This window comes from Syzygium oleosum, unplaced genomic scaffold (assembly GCF_021117445.2).
Source record: "Syzygium oleosum isolate NSW1041296 unplaced genomic scaffold, Sole_v2.1 Sole_v2.02, whole genome shotgun sequence".
Taxonomy (NCBI): Eukaryota; Viridiplantae; Streptophyta; class Magnoliopsida; order Myrtales; family Myrtaceae; genus Syzygium; species Syzygium oleosum.
In genome coordinates, this window is record NW_026607486.1 from 3,169,137 (window position 1) to 3,186,630 (window position 17,494).

General features: G+C 40.4%; 1 protein-coding gene across 2 annotated transcripts; it reads left to right on the top strand.

The window, feature by feature from the left end:
* The first annotated feature begins 3,632 nt into the window (after window positions 1-3,632).
* On the top strand, window positions 3,633-17,444 carry LOC115661372 (uncharacterized). 2 transcript variants are annotated; one of them, XM_056308266.1, is made up of 5 exons: window positions 3,633-4,032; window positions 6,398-6,536; window positions 15,721-15,752; window positions 16,751-16,837; window positions 16,912-17,444. In XM_056308266.1, the coding sequence occupies exons 1-5, from the start codon at window positions 3,778-3,780 to the stop codon at window positions 17,035-17,037; spliced, it is 639 nt and encodes a 212-aa protein (XP_056164241.1). In that variant the 5' UTR covers window positions 3,633-3,777; the 3' UTR covers window positions 17,038-17,444. The 2 variants fall into 2 exon arrangements, with proteins under 2 accessions (XP_056164241.1, XP_030439519.2); XM_030583659.2 differs by lacking the exons at window positions 3,633-4,032; window positions 6,398-6,536 and adding exons at window positions 13,828-14,218; window positions 15,277-15,415 and having other exon boundaries at window positions 16,912-17,304.
* The last annotated feature ends 50 nt before the right edge of the window (window positions 17,445-17,494 follow it).

Below are 17,494 nucleotides of genomic sequence, written 5' to 3' on the forward strand. Positions count from 1 at the left end.
ATTCGTGACGTGGACTGATGAAAGTTACATGGCATTTTTTTTTTGGTAAACATAAGGTACAATCTAAGTAAATTGAAGTTTAAAGTTTACAATCCCAACTTTATTACTAAACAAAACATTAGATAATTCTCTAGGAGCTTGCAAGTAGGACGCAATATCCAATCACATTTTCCTAGACTTCGTACCAGATCTTTGTCTTGATTAGATTGAAACGATAATGCCAATCAATGGTCCCGCTCGCGACCTTTACTGGTATGGTTGGACTCTGCCGTCGGTTTCAAGCGTATATTCTCCTTTACCCTTTATTGAAAAGAAAGAAGCCATCGTGACATGCTCCTGTCATCAGTTTCTTAAAGTGTCATCATTCTTAATCCTTGAATCAACTTTGCATGTTCCAAAGATCGTGTAGATACTTGCCGTTCCAACAAGGTTAAGAAAAACATCGATAATTAAACTCAAAAAGTCCGCTTATTCCATTACTAAACTAATATACAATATTGTAAAAAAGGCCAAAGAGATAAGACCAACTTCTGTATTCCATGACCAGGATTCATGATTTTCTTTGCTCAGTCAGGTATTGGAAGCGGGACAACTTCCATTTTTGTCTCCGTCTCCTTTGATTCCATCATCGTCTTGTTCAGATTTGGAGTCGATGAAGAGGAACGCCGACCATCGCACTTTGTGAGCCATAGCCAAGAAGAAGCGACGCAATTTGTCGAGTAATCGACCACCATTCTCTTCACTAATCTTCTCTTTCGCGGGACCACACTCCACTTCTTGATCCCGAAGCTCGTTCCTCTCGATATTTCCAGTTCGGCAGACATAGCATCAGCGCTCATTCTCGTGGCGTTGTGGCTCGGCTTTGTCTCGACAGCTTTGCCAGAGCCACGCGAGGCACTTCTTGATGTGTGGATAAGAATGTGTCAAATTACTCATCCAAATTGCTTGGACGTCACCCGAATTTGGGATCCACTTGATGGAACTCAAAGAGACCCATCAACTTAATTTATAGCACGAAAAGGGTTTCGCTTTAGCTGTTTACAATGCAATTACGCAGTCATGACGGATTGGAAGAGGCGTCGAGGAAGCATCGTGACGTGCAGCAATGCCCTGCTTATTGTCTTGAAGCAACAAGACCTATCGATAATTTTAAAGGGACCAGATTCCAGATTTGTCAATGCCCCTCCTTATTCGAGAAAGAAGGATAATTGGACCACAAATATCTGAATCCAACGCAACAAGATTTGTCTTCTCTCATTTGGAATTTAAGAAAGCAGTCATGATTGGGAGGTGCTCAGATAAGTTGCTTTTGGTCAGTACTAGATTCTGATCCATATCTAACCTCAAGGAACCGTTAGGACGGGCTTGGCTATAACTAGCTATTTGAGCAACTCCGTACCACTTAATGATTCGGTGGGACAAGGAGAAAAGAAAAATGATTAAGTAACTGTCATTAATTCACTATAAGATCAACTGACTGTTCTCAATTGCAAAAAAATAAAAAACAAATAATTAGTATTTATTATGGAGTTTACTTTTTCAATAATTTCTGCTCTTAACATACTTCTACCCTTACAAGAAACTATTCAGTGATTGGAAAGGGCCAAGTCAATCGTTGACTTGGCATGTATTTTTTACTCATGTCCAATAATAGGTTAACACTTGTCAGTTGAGGCGGAATAAAAAATATAAAAATTTGATTTTTATCTTCTTCTTCCTCTTGGTTGTCATCCAAGGCCGTCGGTGCCGTGTACAAGCATCTTTTTTGCCGACTCTTCAGATCCGGTAACACCGGCCATGGACGAGTAAGGACGACGAAGGGGTGTTCGGCTCGGAAGCATAGCAGTGTAGGCGGATCCGATTGAGGAGGTTGGGGAATTTTGGATTTGGCGACCGGATCTGGACTTTGATGCTTGTAATTGTTACTGTGGAGCATCGAAGGCGAGCGACGAAGGCGAAAACGCACCAGTGTAGGTGGACGAGCAAAACTCTTAGCCATGGGCGAGGCTAGATCGGGACGAGCAATGGTGGAGCCGACCGCGAGCGATGACGGAGGTGTAGCTTGGCACGACTGCAAGCGATGCCGAAAGACTTTGTTGCTTGTAGTTGTTGCCGTCGGTGGATGGACAAACTTCAGTCATGGCTCGTTGCAGTATCATTGCCGCCAGTGGATGAACGAACAAAGCTTTCGATCTCAACCATGGGCGAGGTCAGATCTTAACAAGCAACAATGGAGCCGACCGCGAGCAATGACGGAGGTGTAGCTTAGGATGACCGCGAGCAATGTCGGAGGGGATAGAGATGGTGGTTGGAGGGGTGGTGCTCTGTGATGGAGGAAAACCGATCGCAAGCGACGCCGGAAGGGGGTGAAGATGGTGGCCAAAGTGGTGGTGCTTTGTAATGGAGGAAGAAGAAGAAGATAAAAATCAAAATTTTATTTTTTTATCCATCTCAACTGACACTTGTCAACTTATTATTGGATGTGAGTAAAAAATGCGCGTCATATCATCGATTGACGTGATGCTTTGCAACCATTGAATAATTTCTTGTATTATTGAAATATTCCTTTACTAATCTTTGTGGAGATAGATGACACATGTCAACCAAGGGTTTTGATAGCATAAAAATGTATGCTACTTCAATGATTGACGTGGCGCTTTACAACCACCAAATATTTTCTTTTTCTATTAAAGTATTCCTTTACTAATCTTTGTGAGAGCAGAGGCCTACTTGACCTCGCCTTCGTTGCAAGTGGTTCCAGTTTTAGTCTTCTAAACTTTGATTTTTAAAAGCTAAAATTGGATTTAAACCTAAATGTCCAAATTAGATTGGGAAAAGAAATTACCCTTTTTTTCGCAAACAAGCGTCTTGAGTTGAGTTTAAGAAACAGTCTCTACTAGCAATAAAACTTAGAATTTTCTAATAAATTCTATATACATTAAAGTGATTTACAATGATGATGTGATATGCTTGGAATGTTAGTTTGATTTTCTTATTTATTTTTAATATTGGTTAGAGTTGTTGGGTACTCAAAAACTCCACTCGTATATTAATTTTAGGTGTTTAGACAATATTAAAAACCCAATTCTTCACTCTTTTCTTGGTTTGTGAATTTCAAAAAGCAAATTTAAGTATTTTTAGCCATGAAGTTCATTGTTAAAAAGATAATAATTTGGCTTGCCGCTGCCTATAAAAAATATCATCGTTACCGTACTACGACAATCAATGAAATATTCATTTACTTGGGTTCTAACTTACGTCTCCTAGGTACTAAAATCACACAACCTTCTCTAATCTGCATCGTTCCTAAACAGTGAATTTAAACAATATAAACTCTATTCGTTAATTTCATAGGCATTATTAACGATATCTATGGATATATGCAAGATTAGTACCTTCTCCGAGTACTTTGTCCCTACAATTTATAGATTACGTGACCATCCATTGCATCCTCAAATCTCAATTATCTATTAATCATACTTAAATATTAATACTAATATGATGTATTAGAGATATCTACGCAATAATAAGTTTATTATTATTTTTAAGTGAATTAAAATCAAATCATATACTGACTTCTATAATTTATATATATATACATACACATACACACATATTCATTTTTTGTAAGTGCCAATATGGAAACCGACCTTTCTTTCATGTTCGGTTCAATCAACAGTTTAACCTTCGCAGCTTCTTCGCTCCTCTATTGAAGCCGAACCACGCAGCTCTGGTTCACTGGGCATTGCCTTAGCGGCGAAATCTTTGAGGACGAGGATGAAGCTGTCGTGGAACAAGAAGAAGAACGCTCGCGCCAAACGCTCTTTCGCCGCCATTTCCAAGTACCCAAATCTCCCTTTCGATGAACAAGACAACCCACCAGGTGAAGACCGGGAAGGCGCCAGCGTCTCGGGGAATCGAGAACGACCCGTGTCAAAAGCTGTAGCTTTGGACGAGGATGGCCTGTCATCGTCGCCTGATCACAAGCAATTGGCCCGATCGTTTCAGTCTCAAGGCGACAAGCTCTCTGAGGTGATTCACGGTTCTTTGGCCCCTTTTGTTTTCTTGAAAATTCTGATGCTGTTATGATGAAGACGAATTTAAGTGACATGTAAAATGGCTCACTGCTTTTTTTTTTTTTTGTCGAAATAGAGATATCATTTCATTAAACCCGAGCCCACCTACGGGAGTAAGGGGAATCAAAATACAAGATTTCCCAAAGAGGGAAAGGGGGTTACAAACCCAATTTCGGGGGAGAGTCTTATACCTTGACGTCTTTACAACCCAGTCTACTAATCTATTTGAGTTACGGGTGTAGAGGACCAATTCTAGACTCTCAAAAAAAGCCAAGAGGCCAATACAATCAGTGATAATTGGCTCAACATCCCAAGGACAGAGGGAAGAATCTCTTAGACAGCTTATCAACGTTGAACAGTCAGACTTCAGCGTTAGTTTTAAATGAGGCCGATCAGCAAAGTGTTTGAGAGCATAGAGACAGGCAAGGGCTTCGGTTTGAAGGGCAGAAGATGCTCGGACTGGTCGGGCGAGGCCTTCCATCAATCTTTCTTCTGAATCGCGGCATACGCATGCAATTGCCCCTTCCATGGTCCCTGAGAGGTGAGATCCATCGATGTTTATCTTCAGCAAACCAGGGTCTGGTGGTCTCCATCTCGGTTTTAAGTTCAGTGGTACTCCTTCATGCTTTAAGTTGCTTCTATTCCAGCTCACGTAATTACAATGCATGTCTAGAGACTATTCAAGTATGCTGATTGGATCCGTCTACTCACGATGGAATACTAAGGTGTTATGCGCTAACCAAATTTTCTAGAGGGTAACTGCGATGATCTCGAACGGTATGTTTTTCTGGGTCATATAATTGTAGTTTTGCAATCACTTCTCAAATCTAGTGGCTTGTTGGTGAGAAAAGTGGATGTTGAAATAGGGATTTGACCAAACCTGCTTTGTCTTGTCGCAGAGGAGGAATAGATGCTTGACTGTCTCGGGCTTTTTTTGACACAATGGGCAAAAAGGTTCAGATAATACTTTTCTCTTGAACAAGTTTACCCTTGTAGGTAATGCATCTTGGCAGACGCTCCATATGAAAAGTCTGACTTTTTGAAGTGTTTTTAGCCTCCAAATTTTGCTCCATAGATCATTGGGTATTTGGTAGGAAGAAGAGGGCTGCCCAGAGCCATGTGTGGTCTCATTCTTTCGTAGCTCATTGTATCCGCTTTTGACAGAATAATAACCGGACCGATTTAATGACCACACTAGTGAGTCTTCTTTCGGGGTAGATGGTAGTGGAATAGCTAGGATTTCATTCACAACTTCTTCATCGAATAAGTTGTGTAAAAGTTGCTCATTCCAAAGATGTTCCATTGGGGCGATCAAATCTGTTACCATGTTGGGTTCATGTTGATTTTTTGGTCCTCCTAATTCGCCCCTTTCTAGCCACTGCTTACCCACGAATGTTTTAGTCTATCCAATCTGTTTGATTTGAGAGGTTGCTTACTGGGATTGTGCCGTTTTCGATGTGGGAGCTTGGAAAAAGATAATTGAAAAGCTAACCTTCATTTATTTGCAGGGGAAGTTTCTTCAGGGTCCTTGTATTTTTTGTTCTTTTGGAACTTTGCTTTCCAAAGAGAGTGAATTTTCTTAATAGTTTCTCAAATATGTTTTTGGTCCCTCTTTTCGTTGAGGTCCACTATGTTATTGGTGGTGGTGGTGGTAGGAATGGAATGAAATGTCCAATGCATATGTAATTTGCAAAATTATGTTTCCAGCAGTGGAATGGGTTGGGGTTGATGTGCTTTAGAGGGATTGGAATGAAATGATTGGTGTATGGAATTCCATGAAACGATATGATCAGCAGTTACTTGATTAATGTTGATTTGCCGAATATTAAGTTTTTTTTTCCAATTGGGTAGACATAATATTAAAAGCCCATAGTCCCATTTTGGTAATCTGAGCCTGATGATCTTGGTCAATTTGTGCAACTTGTTTTGGGTGTTGTGATGCTCCTAATTGTGGACTCGGCAGCCTTCGAATTGGCTTTAAGAGTTTCCAACTTTACTGTTGGCTGCTCCTGGCTAACCTACTGTAACATTGTTTGGGGAACTCGTGTCAGCATCACATAATCAGATTATAAGTTAATAGGACTGCCTATATCTCTTGGTGGCAAGTGATTTTTTTGGCTCATTGGCAAGAGGAACTCTTGTAACATCCTGTTGATATCTACAACTGAAAATTTTGAATGGCTTGTCTGCTGCCGGGTGTTTTCTCATCATTGTTGAGATTGTGATCATTCCCTAGTTTGTAGCCGTAATGAAGGGTTTTGATGTAGTTTACTTGTGTATGATTATTGGACTTCATTTTTATGTCTCATTCACTTTTGAAGGAGGGAAAATACCGGGAAGCACTAGGGAAGTGGGAGACTGCTCTTACCTTGATACCTGAGAATGCAGTTTTGCATGAGCAAAAGGCACAAGTCTTGCTTGAGATAGGCGATGCATGGGGTGCTCTGAAGGCAGCAATTAGTGCGTCCCAGATCCCAATTTTTTTTACTCTTTCTTCATAACTTTCATCAGATGACAGAAGCAGTGTCAACTAATTATATATACAGCGATTTTCTTCTCGAGTCTCTGTCTGTTCTTGATTATGTTCTCCATGTGTTAGTCAAACATTCTAAAATTTGCAAATATTGTCGACACGTATGTCCTTTTCCTTGACCATTGGTGTGGCAACATTAGTATCGCATGCTTAAAAGCTTTGACAAGCTTGGAAGTTCTTCAACGTCAGTTTGTAGTCCAAATTCGAGGGTGGGGTAGCTTCCATGAAATTGAAATCCAATCTCCACATCGGAAGATTCTTGCCAATAAGAGGGGTTCGTAATGAACCGTATTGGTTTTGAGTGCCCGGTGCTAAACGAATTTTTTAATGCTAGCAAGAGGCTCCACACCTGATGGAATTTGTCCGAAGTAATAAGAGTTCCCTAAAAAACAAACTAGCCTTTCCCTCCTTGTTGGGGTCGCATGGAATTTCATGAAACCAAAATCGATGGAGATTCTCCTTGGGGAAGTTGCCAACTATTGTTATAGTTCTGATTGACAATACATTTCTCCACTTGCTTTTTAGGGTCGACCAATAACCGCAAAACCCGAGATTTCACAAGATCATCAATGTTAAACTTCGATGGCATATAATGTGTATATAACACGAGTTTATTTCGCTCCATCAATGAGGCAGTGACTTCGTAGTTGGGACCACCCTTGTCTCTTGGGTGGTCATGATCGACTTGAGGACCTGTGCAAACCGGATGTCTTTTCAATTTACCTAAAGTGGCGATACGATCAAATCTAATCATCGCTAGTATGTTGAGAAAATAATAGCTGACTGTACGACGTGTCAATTCGTTTATCAATCAAGTAGCTTATATTAACGGTAGGTGCAGTTTCTGATGACATGAAAACAATGCTTGAGTGGTCCTACCTTGGTGCCGTCTACATCAACATCTAGATTTGGCTTGCTCCTCGGCATCATGGAGACCCTCTTGTGTCATATCCAGGAATTTCCTTAGGAAAAAAGCTTTTTAATGGACCGTAGCGAAAAGATTATCATAGAAATTGTCAAAGAAAGTAAGTTTAGCAAGTGGCTAACAGCTAAGGGTGTGTGTATCATAAAGAGAATCTATTCTAGATCATCCATTGAATGAAGCCAAACTAAAGCTCCTTAACCCCATTTTAGGCTAGTTAATGATATTTTGTTACTCTTGGGGCTACTCTTGAAATGGTGTTGTAGTCGGGGTCTGAATTGGGTTAAATTCTTCTAAATTACTCGATTATATCGCACGTAATTCTTAAAAATTATGAAAGCTCATCGTGAGATGAACCGATTAATATTATTTTCCATAATGGAATACCTGATTAAACTTTTAGCCCAATTGCTTGCGACTCACGATGAAAGGTATTTATCCCCCAAGAAATTAGAGTTGGTGCTAATTCAATCGATGTATGCAATGAAAAACCCATATAGTAATCCTAGATTCACTGAATGAGATATCGTGAGTCAGCCTCAGATCCTCGGTCATTTTAGCTGCACGGTCTGTCTTTTTTGGGGTAATGGCAACAAAAGAACACACCTCATGATGGCTTCATCGTTTTAGGATCCGAAAACTTTCCATGGTTGCCTTGGTTAAGTTTTCTTTAATTTGGGTAGTGGAAAGGTTGCGTCTCTGTCTTCTCAGCTCACCCTTTCTTTCCCCTTTCTACCATAGAAAAGACAAAGAAGAAGAAGAAGAAGAAGAGACAAGTACGGTCCGATGGAACAGCTTTCAGGCTACAGAATCAATCATATTCTACTTATATCTATAAGAAAATGCGTACTTATAGTTTAAAACTTCAAAAAAATTACAAAAAAAATTATTATCGTGACCTACCGGTCCTGATTGGTTATAAAAAAATGATAGGTTAGGCCAATAAGTATTTATCGAAGGATGTGAACGTTAATTGATTTGTTTGAACGACAAATCAAATAGTTCATTAATTCAAGGACCGAGAGCACTCTCAAACCTCATACTTCGCGCGACAAGAATTGTTTAATCTACGCATTCGATTGGAGTCGCCACTAGCCATAATCAAGGATTGGCTAGAAACCCTAATGTAGATGTGGGAGTATCGTCTTGATATACGCGAAAACCAGATATTCTAAAGATCGGGGACTTGATTACACTAGCAATCTAACTAGTGTCATTTCGGTACCTAAACTTGAACGTTCGCAAACCAACGTACCGGGCAGCCTATCGAAAAAGCTAAGATTCCACTTAACCATACTAAGAGAAGCAACAATCAATACATAAACCTAACATGCCTAATCAACCACATGCAAGGTTAAATTAAACACGCAATTCAAAATGTGTGAATCAAACAACATGCAATCAAACATGGCACTAATCACACAAAAAGAGCCAAAAAAAAAAAGGCCATTCCAAAGTCCAAATACTATTTTTTTTAATTTTCGAAATTTTTTTAAATTTTTAATAAAAATTTATTTTTTAATATAATAATAAATAAATATAAAACGGACCCGGGTCGGATCTCCACATCCGACCCGGGTCCACTGCGAGGTGGGCTCCGCGAAGGCCCAATTCGGAATACCCTACAACCCAAATAAAACAATTAAATAAAAACACATAAGCCCAGCCCACTAGGAATAAAAAGCCTAAATAGCACTTCAGCCCAATTTATCCAATTCAGCCCATCCACGAAATGACCCAAACCTAAAAAAATTTCTAGTCCTAAACCAAGAAAAGCCCAAAGCCATTAAAGTATGATAAATCTAAAGTCGGCCCAAGTAAAAAAGCCCTACCCGGTCGGACCCGCGCACCCGACCCGGCTGCGAGCTGCCGACCCGACTGGCCTGGAACCCTAGCGCTCGCCGCTCACGGCGCTCCACCTGCCGCGGCATTATATTTCCATGAAGTAAACATCCTCGGACCCAGACATCGAAAACCGAGATCATTCATTATATTTCCACAAACAGTTCGGCAGAAATTCTTCTCCGGGACCGTGTACCGAGTACTGGTCACAGTCCCCATATTTCACAGAGACACACACAGGGAGGGAGGAGGGAGGGAGAGACAGAGAGAGAGAGAGATGACAGAAGAAAGAGTCTTTTAGTTTCATCAGCATGACTAACGCTTTCCGGGCAGAGGAAGGACTTCTGCGACTCCCACCGTCGTCTCCTTGGCTCAAACCGGCTCCCAGCGAGTGGCGGAGGATCCAAAACAAGGACCCAAGGCAAAAGAGACCCAATTCACAGCGCGGTCCCCACATCATTCTCTTCACCAGCCTCCTCTTCGCCGGCATCACCCTTCCTCCCTTGGCTCCGGAACGCGCCCCTGTTCCTTCCGCCGCACATCCACGTCTTCCCCTCCTCCATGATGCCCAGCACCCTCCCTTTAGCGTCGCCACGACCTTCGCCCTCCTCCATCGCTCTCGATCACGGTCCTCGTTGATCAACCTTTTTCTTATCTTTGAGAAAATGCGAGTGCCTATAAAGCTCCTCTCTCCCTCCCCCTCTCTCCGGTTATACAAAAGCACGAAGCTGCTTGGACCGAGGGGGTTTCTCCTGATGGAGACTGGCGGGAGGAAATACTCCATCTAATGGATAAGTCCCCATCTGATGGAGAAGTTGGAGAGTCATAGCGTGAATTTATTAGCGATCTCCATCTCCTGATGGAGACTTCCTGATGGAGAATCATAGCATGAATTTATTAACGTAATTTATTAAAGTGTTCGCAGGACCGCCAAATCTAGTAAGACATGCATGTGATAGTCAAAATAAAATAGCAAACCTTGAAAATCGTTGCGTTTTAAGATACTCCACTCATTCACCTCTGTTCGATGTGAGACTTAACAATTCATATCAACCTGTCATACACTTGCGCACACCTTGGGAGCTTCCTCTTTCAGCAATGGGCTTTTTACTTTCTTTTAGCAAATTGTAGTCCTTAATTTCCATTTACATAATCATGTGGGGTAGAGATTCAAACCAATTAGTACAGTTGGAGCGCTATCAGGAATCCGCACCAAATGAATGAAAGATATTTCTGCTTGTTTTAAAATTTCAATGAGCAAAGGGCGGGGAGGAATAAACGTATCGGATAATGGAGATCTCTTCACACGTTGTAGTAAATGTTCAAGGCACAAGTTGGCTAAAAGATCGCTGGTGATGGTGTGCTATTTTACGATTTATTCACCGCCCTCGGTGGTGAAAAATATTATCGACTGCCTTAATGCAACATCGCTAAGGCGAATGGTTTGTTTTGAAAAAAAAAGCCGTAGAAAATAGATGGATCACGGCTCATTTCTTTTCTCTTTTCTTATGAAATGCTGCAAAATATCATAAAATCCAATAAAATGCAAGCTAAAATCATATCGGTCTCGATGACATGCGAGGCGAATCTATGTCGGGCTCTTTTAACGAATTCCGAGGACGGAGACCTTTCCTTTGCGACACTCTTGTGCACTAACAACAACTTCGTCCTGAACAAATTTCGTTCAATAATTCGTGACTTGGAATGACGAAAGTTGCATCGCAAATTTTTTTTTTTTTGGTAAACATAAAGTACAAACTAAGTAAACTAAAGTCTAAAGTCTACAGCCCCAACTATACCACTAAACAAACACATGAGATAATTCTCTAGGAGCTTGCAAGTAGGACGCAATATCCAATCACATCTTCCTAGACGTCGTATCGGATCTTTGTTTTGATTAGATTGGCACGACAATGCCAATCAATGGTCCCCGCTCGCGAACTTACTTAGAATGGTTGGACTCTGCTGTCGGTTTGAGGGGGGTATATTCCTATTCTCCTTTACCCTTTATTGAAAAGAAAGAAGCCATCGTAACATGCTCCTGTCATCAGTTTCTTAAAGTGTCATCATTCTTAATCCTTGAATCGACTTTGCATGTTCCAAAGATCGTGTAGATACTTGCCGTTTCAACAAGGACCAGGATTCATGCTCAAACTCAAAAAGTCCGCTTATTCCATTAGTAAACTAATTTACAATATCGTAAAAAAGGCCAAAGAGATAAGACCAACTTCTTCTATATTCCATGACCAGGATTCATGATTTTCTTTGCTCAGTTAGATATTGGAAGTGCGACAACTTCCATTTTTTTTTCTCCGTCTACTTTGATTCCATCATCTTCTTCTTCAGATTCGGAGTCGGCGAAGAGGAACGCCGATCATTGCGCTTTGTGAGCCATAGCCAAGAAGAAGCAACGCAATTTGCCAAGTACTCGACCGCCATTCTCTTCACTAACCTTCTCTTTCGCGGAATCACACTCCACTTTTTGATCACGAAGCTCGTTCCTCTCGATAGATCCTGTTCGGCGGACATCGAATCGGCGCTCTTTCTCGGGGTGTTGTGGCACGGCTTCGTCTTGACAGCTACGCCGGAGCCTGTAACTTGAGGCACTGCTTGATGTGTCGTGCGAATTTTTAGGATACACTTGATGGAACAAAGACCCATCAAGCTTAATTTATAGCACGAAAAGGGTTTCGCTTTAGCTGCTTGCATTGCAATTACGCAGTCATGACGGATCGGAAGAGGCTTTGAGGAAGCACCGTATTGTCTTGTAGCAACAAGACGCATCGATGATTAAGAAGTAACTAGATTTTGTCAAAGCCCCTCGAGAAATAAGAAGTGATGCTCCAACATCTGAATCCAAACGCAACAACATTTGTCTTCACCCATTTGGAATTTAAGAAAGCAGTCATGATTAGGAGATGCTGATCCATATCTAATCTCAAGGACTCATTAGGAGGGGCTTGGCTATAACTAGCTATGCGACAACTCCAAATGAGTTAGATGACTCGATTAGACGACAGTAACTTTTTTGTCCCATTAGGAGTGTGAATTTCGAATCTAACAGCTTCTCGAAACATGTTAAAGAAACCGTTTATCTCGGTGTAAACGATTCGCCTCGATTGGATTGCGGATCTCGGTTGGAGTTTAGTCTAGGTATGTAACTACGGACCCCAAACAAAAGTAAAGTTGATGATCCCAGTGGAAACATGTTGCGTCATTGAGAAGAAGCTGAGTATAAGGTAAATGAGGGAAAGTTAGTTTGCTTACCCATTTATGGGAGTGAATAAAAATGAGCAATTTCGACACGATTCCAATGACATGACCTATGCCAACAGGAGAACAGGCCCACGGTCAAGGTGTACGAATCAATAAGAAGAAACCAAAAAGGGTAGTGACTTACCAGATGCCATAAATTCTTAGATTAGTTACTTTTTGCTCTTTAGCACTGCAAGCTCTGAATTTTTGGCGATTTCATCCGCTAATTTTAATTAGTGCAATCAAATCCTCTCGTTTTATTAATTCATGCTGTTAAATTATTCCTTCGCTGATCTTTGTGGAGGGTAGAGGTCTACTTGACCTCGCCTTCGTTGCCGGTGGTTCCAGTTTTAGTCTTCTAAACTTTGATTTTTAAAAGCTATAATTGGATTTAAACCCAAATGTCCAAGTTAGATAGGGAAAAGAAATTAACCTTTTTTTCGCAAACAAGCGTCTCGAGTTGAGTTTAAGAAGCAGTCTTACTAGCAACGAAACTTAGAATATTCTTATAAATTCTGTTGGGTGATGAATACTGAAATGGTCATGTGATATGCTTGGAGTGTTGTTTTGATTTTCTCTCTTTATTTTTAAAATTGGTTAGAGTTGTTGGGTACTCAAAAACTCCACTTGCATATTAATTTTAGATATTTAGACAATATGAAAAGGCCAATTCTAACTCTTTTCTTGGTTTGTGAATTTCAAAAGCAAATTTAAGTATTTTTAGCCTTGAAGTTCATTGTTAAAAAGACAACAATTTGGCTTGCCGCTGCCTATAAAAATATCAGTATTGCTAATACTATGACAATCAATGAAACATTCATTTACTTGGATTCTAACTTATGTCTCCTAGGCAAAATAACATAACCTTTCCTAAGTAGTGAATTTAAACAGTATAAAATCTCTTCGTTAATTTCATAGGTTTTGCTAACGATACCTATGGTGATATGCAAGGGTAGTACTTTCTTTGAGTTTTTTGTTCCTACAATTTTTGGACAAATCGGCCCATGTGAATTTAAATTATAAATTATGTAACCATCCATTGCATCCTCAAATCTCAATCATCTATTAATCATACTTAAATAGTGATACTAATACGATGTATTAGAGATATTTATGCAATAATAAGGTTTCGATTTTATTATTTTTTTAAAGTGATTAAAAATAAATAAATAAATATATTTTTATAAGTGCCAATATGGAAACCGACCTTCCTTTCACGCTCGGTTCAATCAACAGTTTAACCTTCGCAGCTTCTTCGCTCCTCTAATTGAAGCCGAACCACGCAGCTCTGGATCACTGGGCATTGCCATAGCGGCGACGTCTTTGAGGACGAGGATGAAGCTGTCGTGGAACAAGAAGAAGAACGCGAGCGCCAAACGCTCTTTCGCCGCCATTTCCAAGTACCCAAATCTCCCTTTCGACGAACAAGACGACCCACCGGGCGAAGACCGGGAAGGCGCCAGCGTCTCGGGGAATCGAGAACGACCCGCGTCAAAAGCCGCAGCTTTGGACGAGGACGGCCCGTCATCGTCGCCTGATCACCAGCAATTGGCCCGATCGTTTCAGTCTCAAGGCGACAAGCTCGCTGAGGTGAATCCCCGTTCTTTTGCCCCTTTTGTCTTCTTGAAAATTCTGATGCTGTTCTGATGAAGACGAATTTAAGTGACATGTAAAATGGCTCACTGCTTACCCACGAATGTTTTAGCCTGTCCAATCTGTTTGATTTGAGAGGTTGCTTACTGGGATTGTGCCGTTTTCGATGCGGGAGCTTGGATAAAAATAATTGAAAAGCTAACCTTCATTTATTTGCAGGGGAAGTTTCTTCAAGGTCCTTGTTTTTTTGTTCTTTGGAACTTTGCTTTCCAAAGAGAGTGAATTTTCTTAATAATTTTTCAAATATGTTTTTGGTTCCTCTTTTCTTTGAGGTCCACTATGTTATTGGTGGTGGTGGTGGTGGTGGTGGTGGTGGTGGCGATGGTAGGAATGGAATGAAATGTCCAATGCATATGTTATTTGCAGAATTATGTTTCCAGCAGTGGAGTGGGTTGGGGTTATGTGCTGAAGAGGGAATGGAATGAAATGATTGGGGATATGGAATTACATGAACGATATGGTCAGCAGTTACTTGATTAATGTTGATTTGCTGAATATTAAGGTTTTTTTTTCCCAATTGGGTAGACATAATATTAAAAGCCCGTCGTCCCATTTTGGTAATCTGAGCCTGAAGATATTGGTCAATTTGTGCTACTTGTTTCAGGTATTGTGATACTCCTAATTGTGGACTCGGCAGCCTTCGAATTGGCTTTAAGAGTTTCCAACTTTACTGTTGGCTGCTCCTGGCTAACCTACTGTAACATTGTTTGGGGAACTCGTGTCAGCATCACATAATCAGATTATAAGTTAATAGGACTGCCTATATCTCTTGGTGGCAAGTGATTTTTTTGGCTCATTGGCAAGAGGAACTCTTGTAACATCCTGTTGATATCTAAAACTGAAAATTTTGAATGGCTTGTCTGCTGCTGGGTGTTTTCTCATCATTGTTGAGATTGTGATCATTCCCTAGTTTGTAGCCGTAATGAAGGGTTTTGATGTAGTTTACTTGTGTATGATTATTGGACTTCATTTTTATGTCTCATTCACTTTTGAAGGAGGGAAAATACCGGGAAGCACTAGGGAAGTGGGAGACTGCTCTTACCTTGATACCCGAGAATGCAGTTTTGCATGAGCAAAAGGCACAAGTCTTGCTTGAGATAGGCGATGCATGGGGTGCTCTGAAGGCAGCAATTAGTGCGTCCCAGATCCCAATTTTTTTTACTCTTTCTTCATAGCTTTCATCAGACGACAGCAGCAGTGTCAACTAATTATATATACAGCGATTTTCTTCTCGAGTCTCTTTCTGTTCTTGATTATGTTCTCCATGTGTTTGTCAAACATTCCAAAATTTGCAAATATTGTCGACACGTATGTCCTTTTCCTTGACCATTGGTGTGGCAACATTAGTATCGCATGCTTAAAAGCTTTAACAAGCTTAGAAGTTCTTCAACCTCTGCTGATAAATATCTCAACATACTTACAAATGTCCTTTCCCCCAGGAGCCACTGAATTGGATCCATCTTGGGCTGAGGTATGTCTGGAGTTAGTTATTTTCTCACATGTTGTATGTTTTGACTATGTCATAGCTTGTAGATCTTGGTGAAAGTCTTCTAGTATATAATATGTGTTGCCAAGTGCATTATCACACTACTTTTCCATTGTAAGCATATGTATTGTTTGCATGAATCCCCCTCATCAACATTTTACCTAAGGTGATGTCTGTACTTCCCATGTAGATCTACCCCATTATGTTGCTTTCTGTTTTCTGTGTTGAGAATGCGAATATATCATGTGGTCTCTCTTTTCTTCATGGCTTTTTCATTAAGCAGCAGATCTTATTAAAAATTATTCACTTCGATGTTCATATGAGAGGTGTTGATAAGTATTTATCAATATCATTGATCATAGCCAATTAACTTCATTATCTTTAAGGAGAGTTATTCCAGACAACTTTTCAGCTACCTCTTGAAAATGTTCCTTGGCTATAAGGAGTATCACCAAGAGTAGCTGTTCGACCTTATTAGTTTCTACTAAGTTATCTGCTTTTTAATATGAACAACAAGTGGATGGAATTGAATGTACTAAGTTGTGTATGGAGAAGGTATCCAATTGAAGGATCTAATATAGAAGAATATAAGTCCAGAAGGGTGCAAAAACATGATTCTGCAAGTAGAGAATGATGCACGGGTACTAGCTAAATGAAATGAACGAACTCCTTGTGATATTAGCTGGAATAGGTCTCTTTTTCTTGGTCACAATTGTCTTCTCATGTCCTTTAGATGACTTCAAGGAGATTACTCCCTTAATTCATGGAGGCATGTGAATTTGCTATGTTTGTAGGCGATTATATTTTATCTAATATGTTAATTGTTGAACAGAACAAAGTTGTTATCATTTATCGCGTGTTAAGTTATTGTGTTCACTTGATTCTGTTGTATATTCATTATTGTTAGCTTTCTTGCTGAAAGAAGTTTGTCGTACTGATAATTCAATAATTTTTTTTCCGTGTGGAGCGTTGAATTTATGCAGGCATGGATCACCCTGGGTAGAGCACAGTTAAACTTCGGAGAGCCTGATAGTGCCATTGCTAGTTTCGATAGAGCATTGTCTCTTAAGGTCTGCTGCTGATCATTGTTGTTCTTCTAGCTTTAGTGTGCAAAGATACTAATGAATTAGCCTCCACATTGCAGCCGGATTGTGAAGAAGCTCAAGATGACAGGAGAACTGCACTACATCTTGTGAAGAAGCGAAAGCAGCTGCATTTATCGGGCGTGAGCACAACAAAAAACCGTTTTGTGGTTGGAGATAAAGAATGACTTTTGGTCCAGATACTTACAAGAACTTTTTTAGTTCTTGCTTTCGAGGAGGAGCCTATGGCCCTTATGTATATAAAGCTTTGACGTGTTCTGAGCAGCTATTGTACCTTGTTAAGCTCTTAAGAAGATGCAGGGTGGTTGAAGAAAAATTTATGCAGTCCGACTTTCCTTGTTTGAAACTAGAGGTCTAAAGTTACGAGGATGTCACCTCTCACCCGATTGAAAGCTGGTCTCTTTAGATATCTAGCCTTCTCACCCTTGCGACTAGGACTTTTAGTTCTTCTTGGCTGCTGTCTCCTGAATCTTTCTTGTATGTTATTGTACTAATTCCTTTCAGCATAACGCTATCATCATCTGAAAAAGGATAAAGGACGATGCTTGAACGAAGAATGTAAATTCACAGAGCATCCTCAGTTGTCGTTGTGGCTATGACGTGATGCTACGGCTATGGAACATG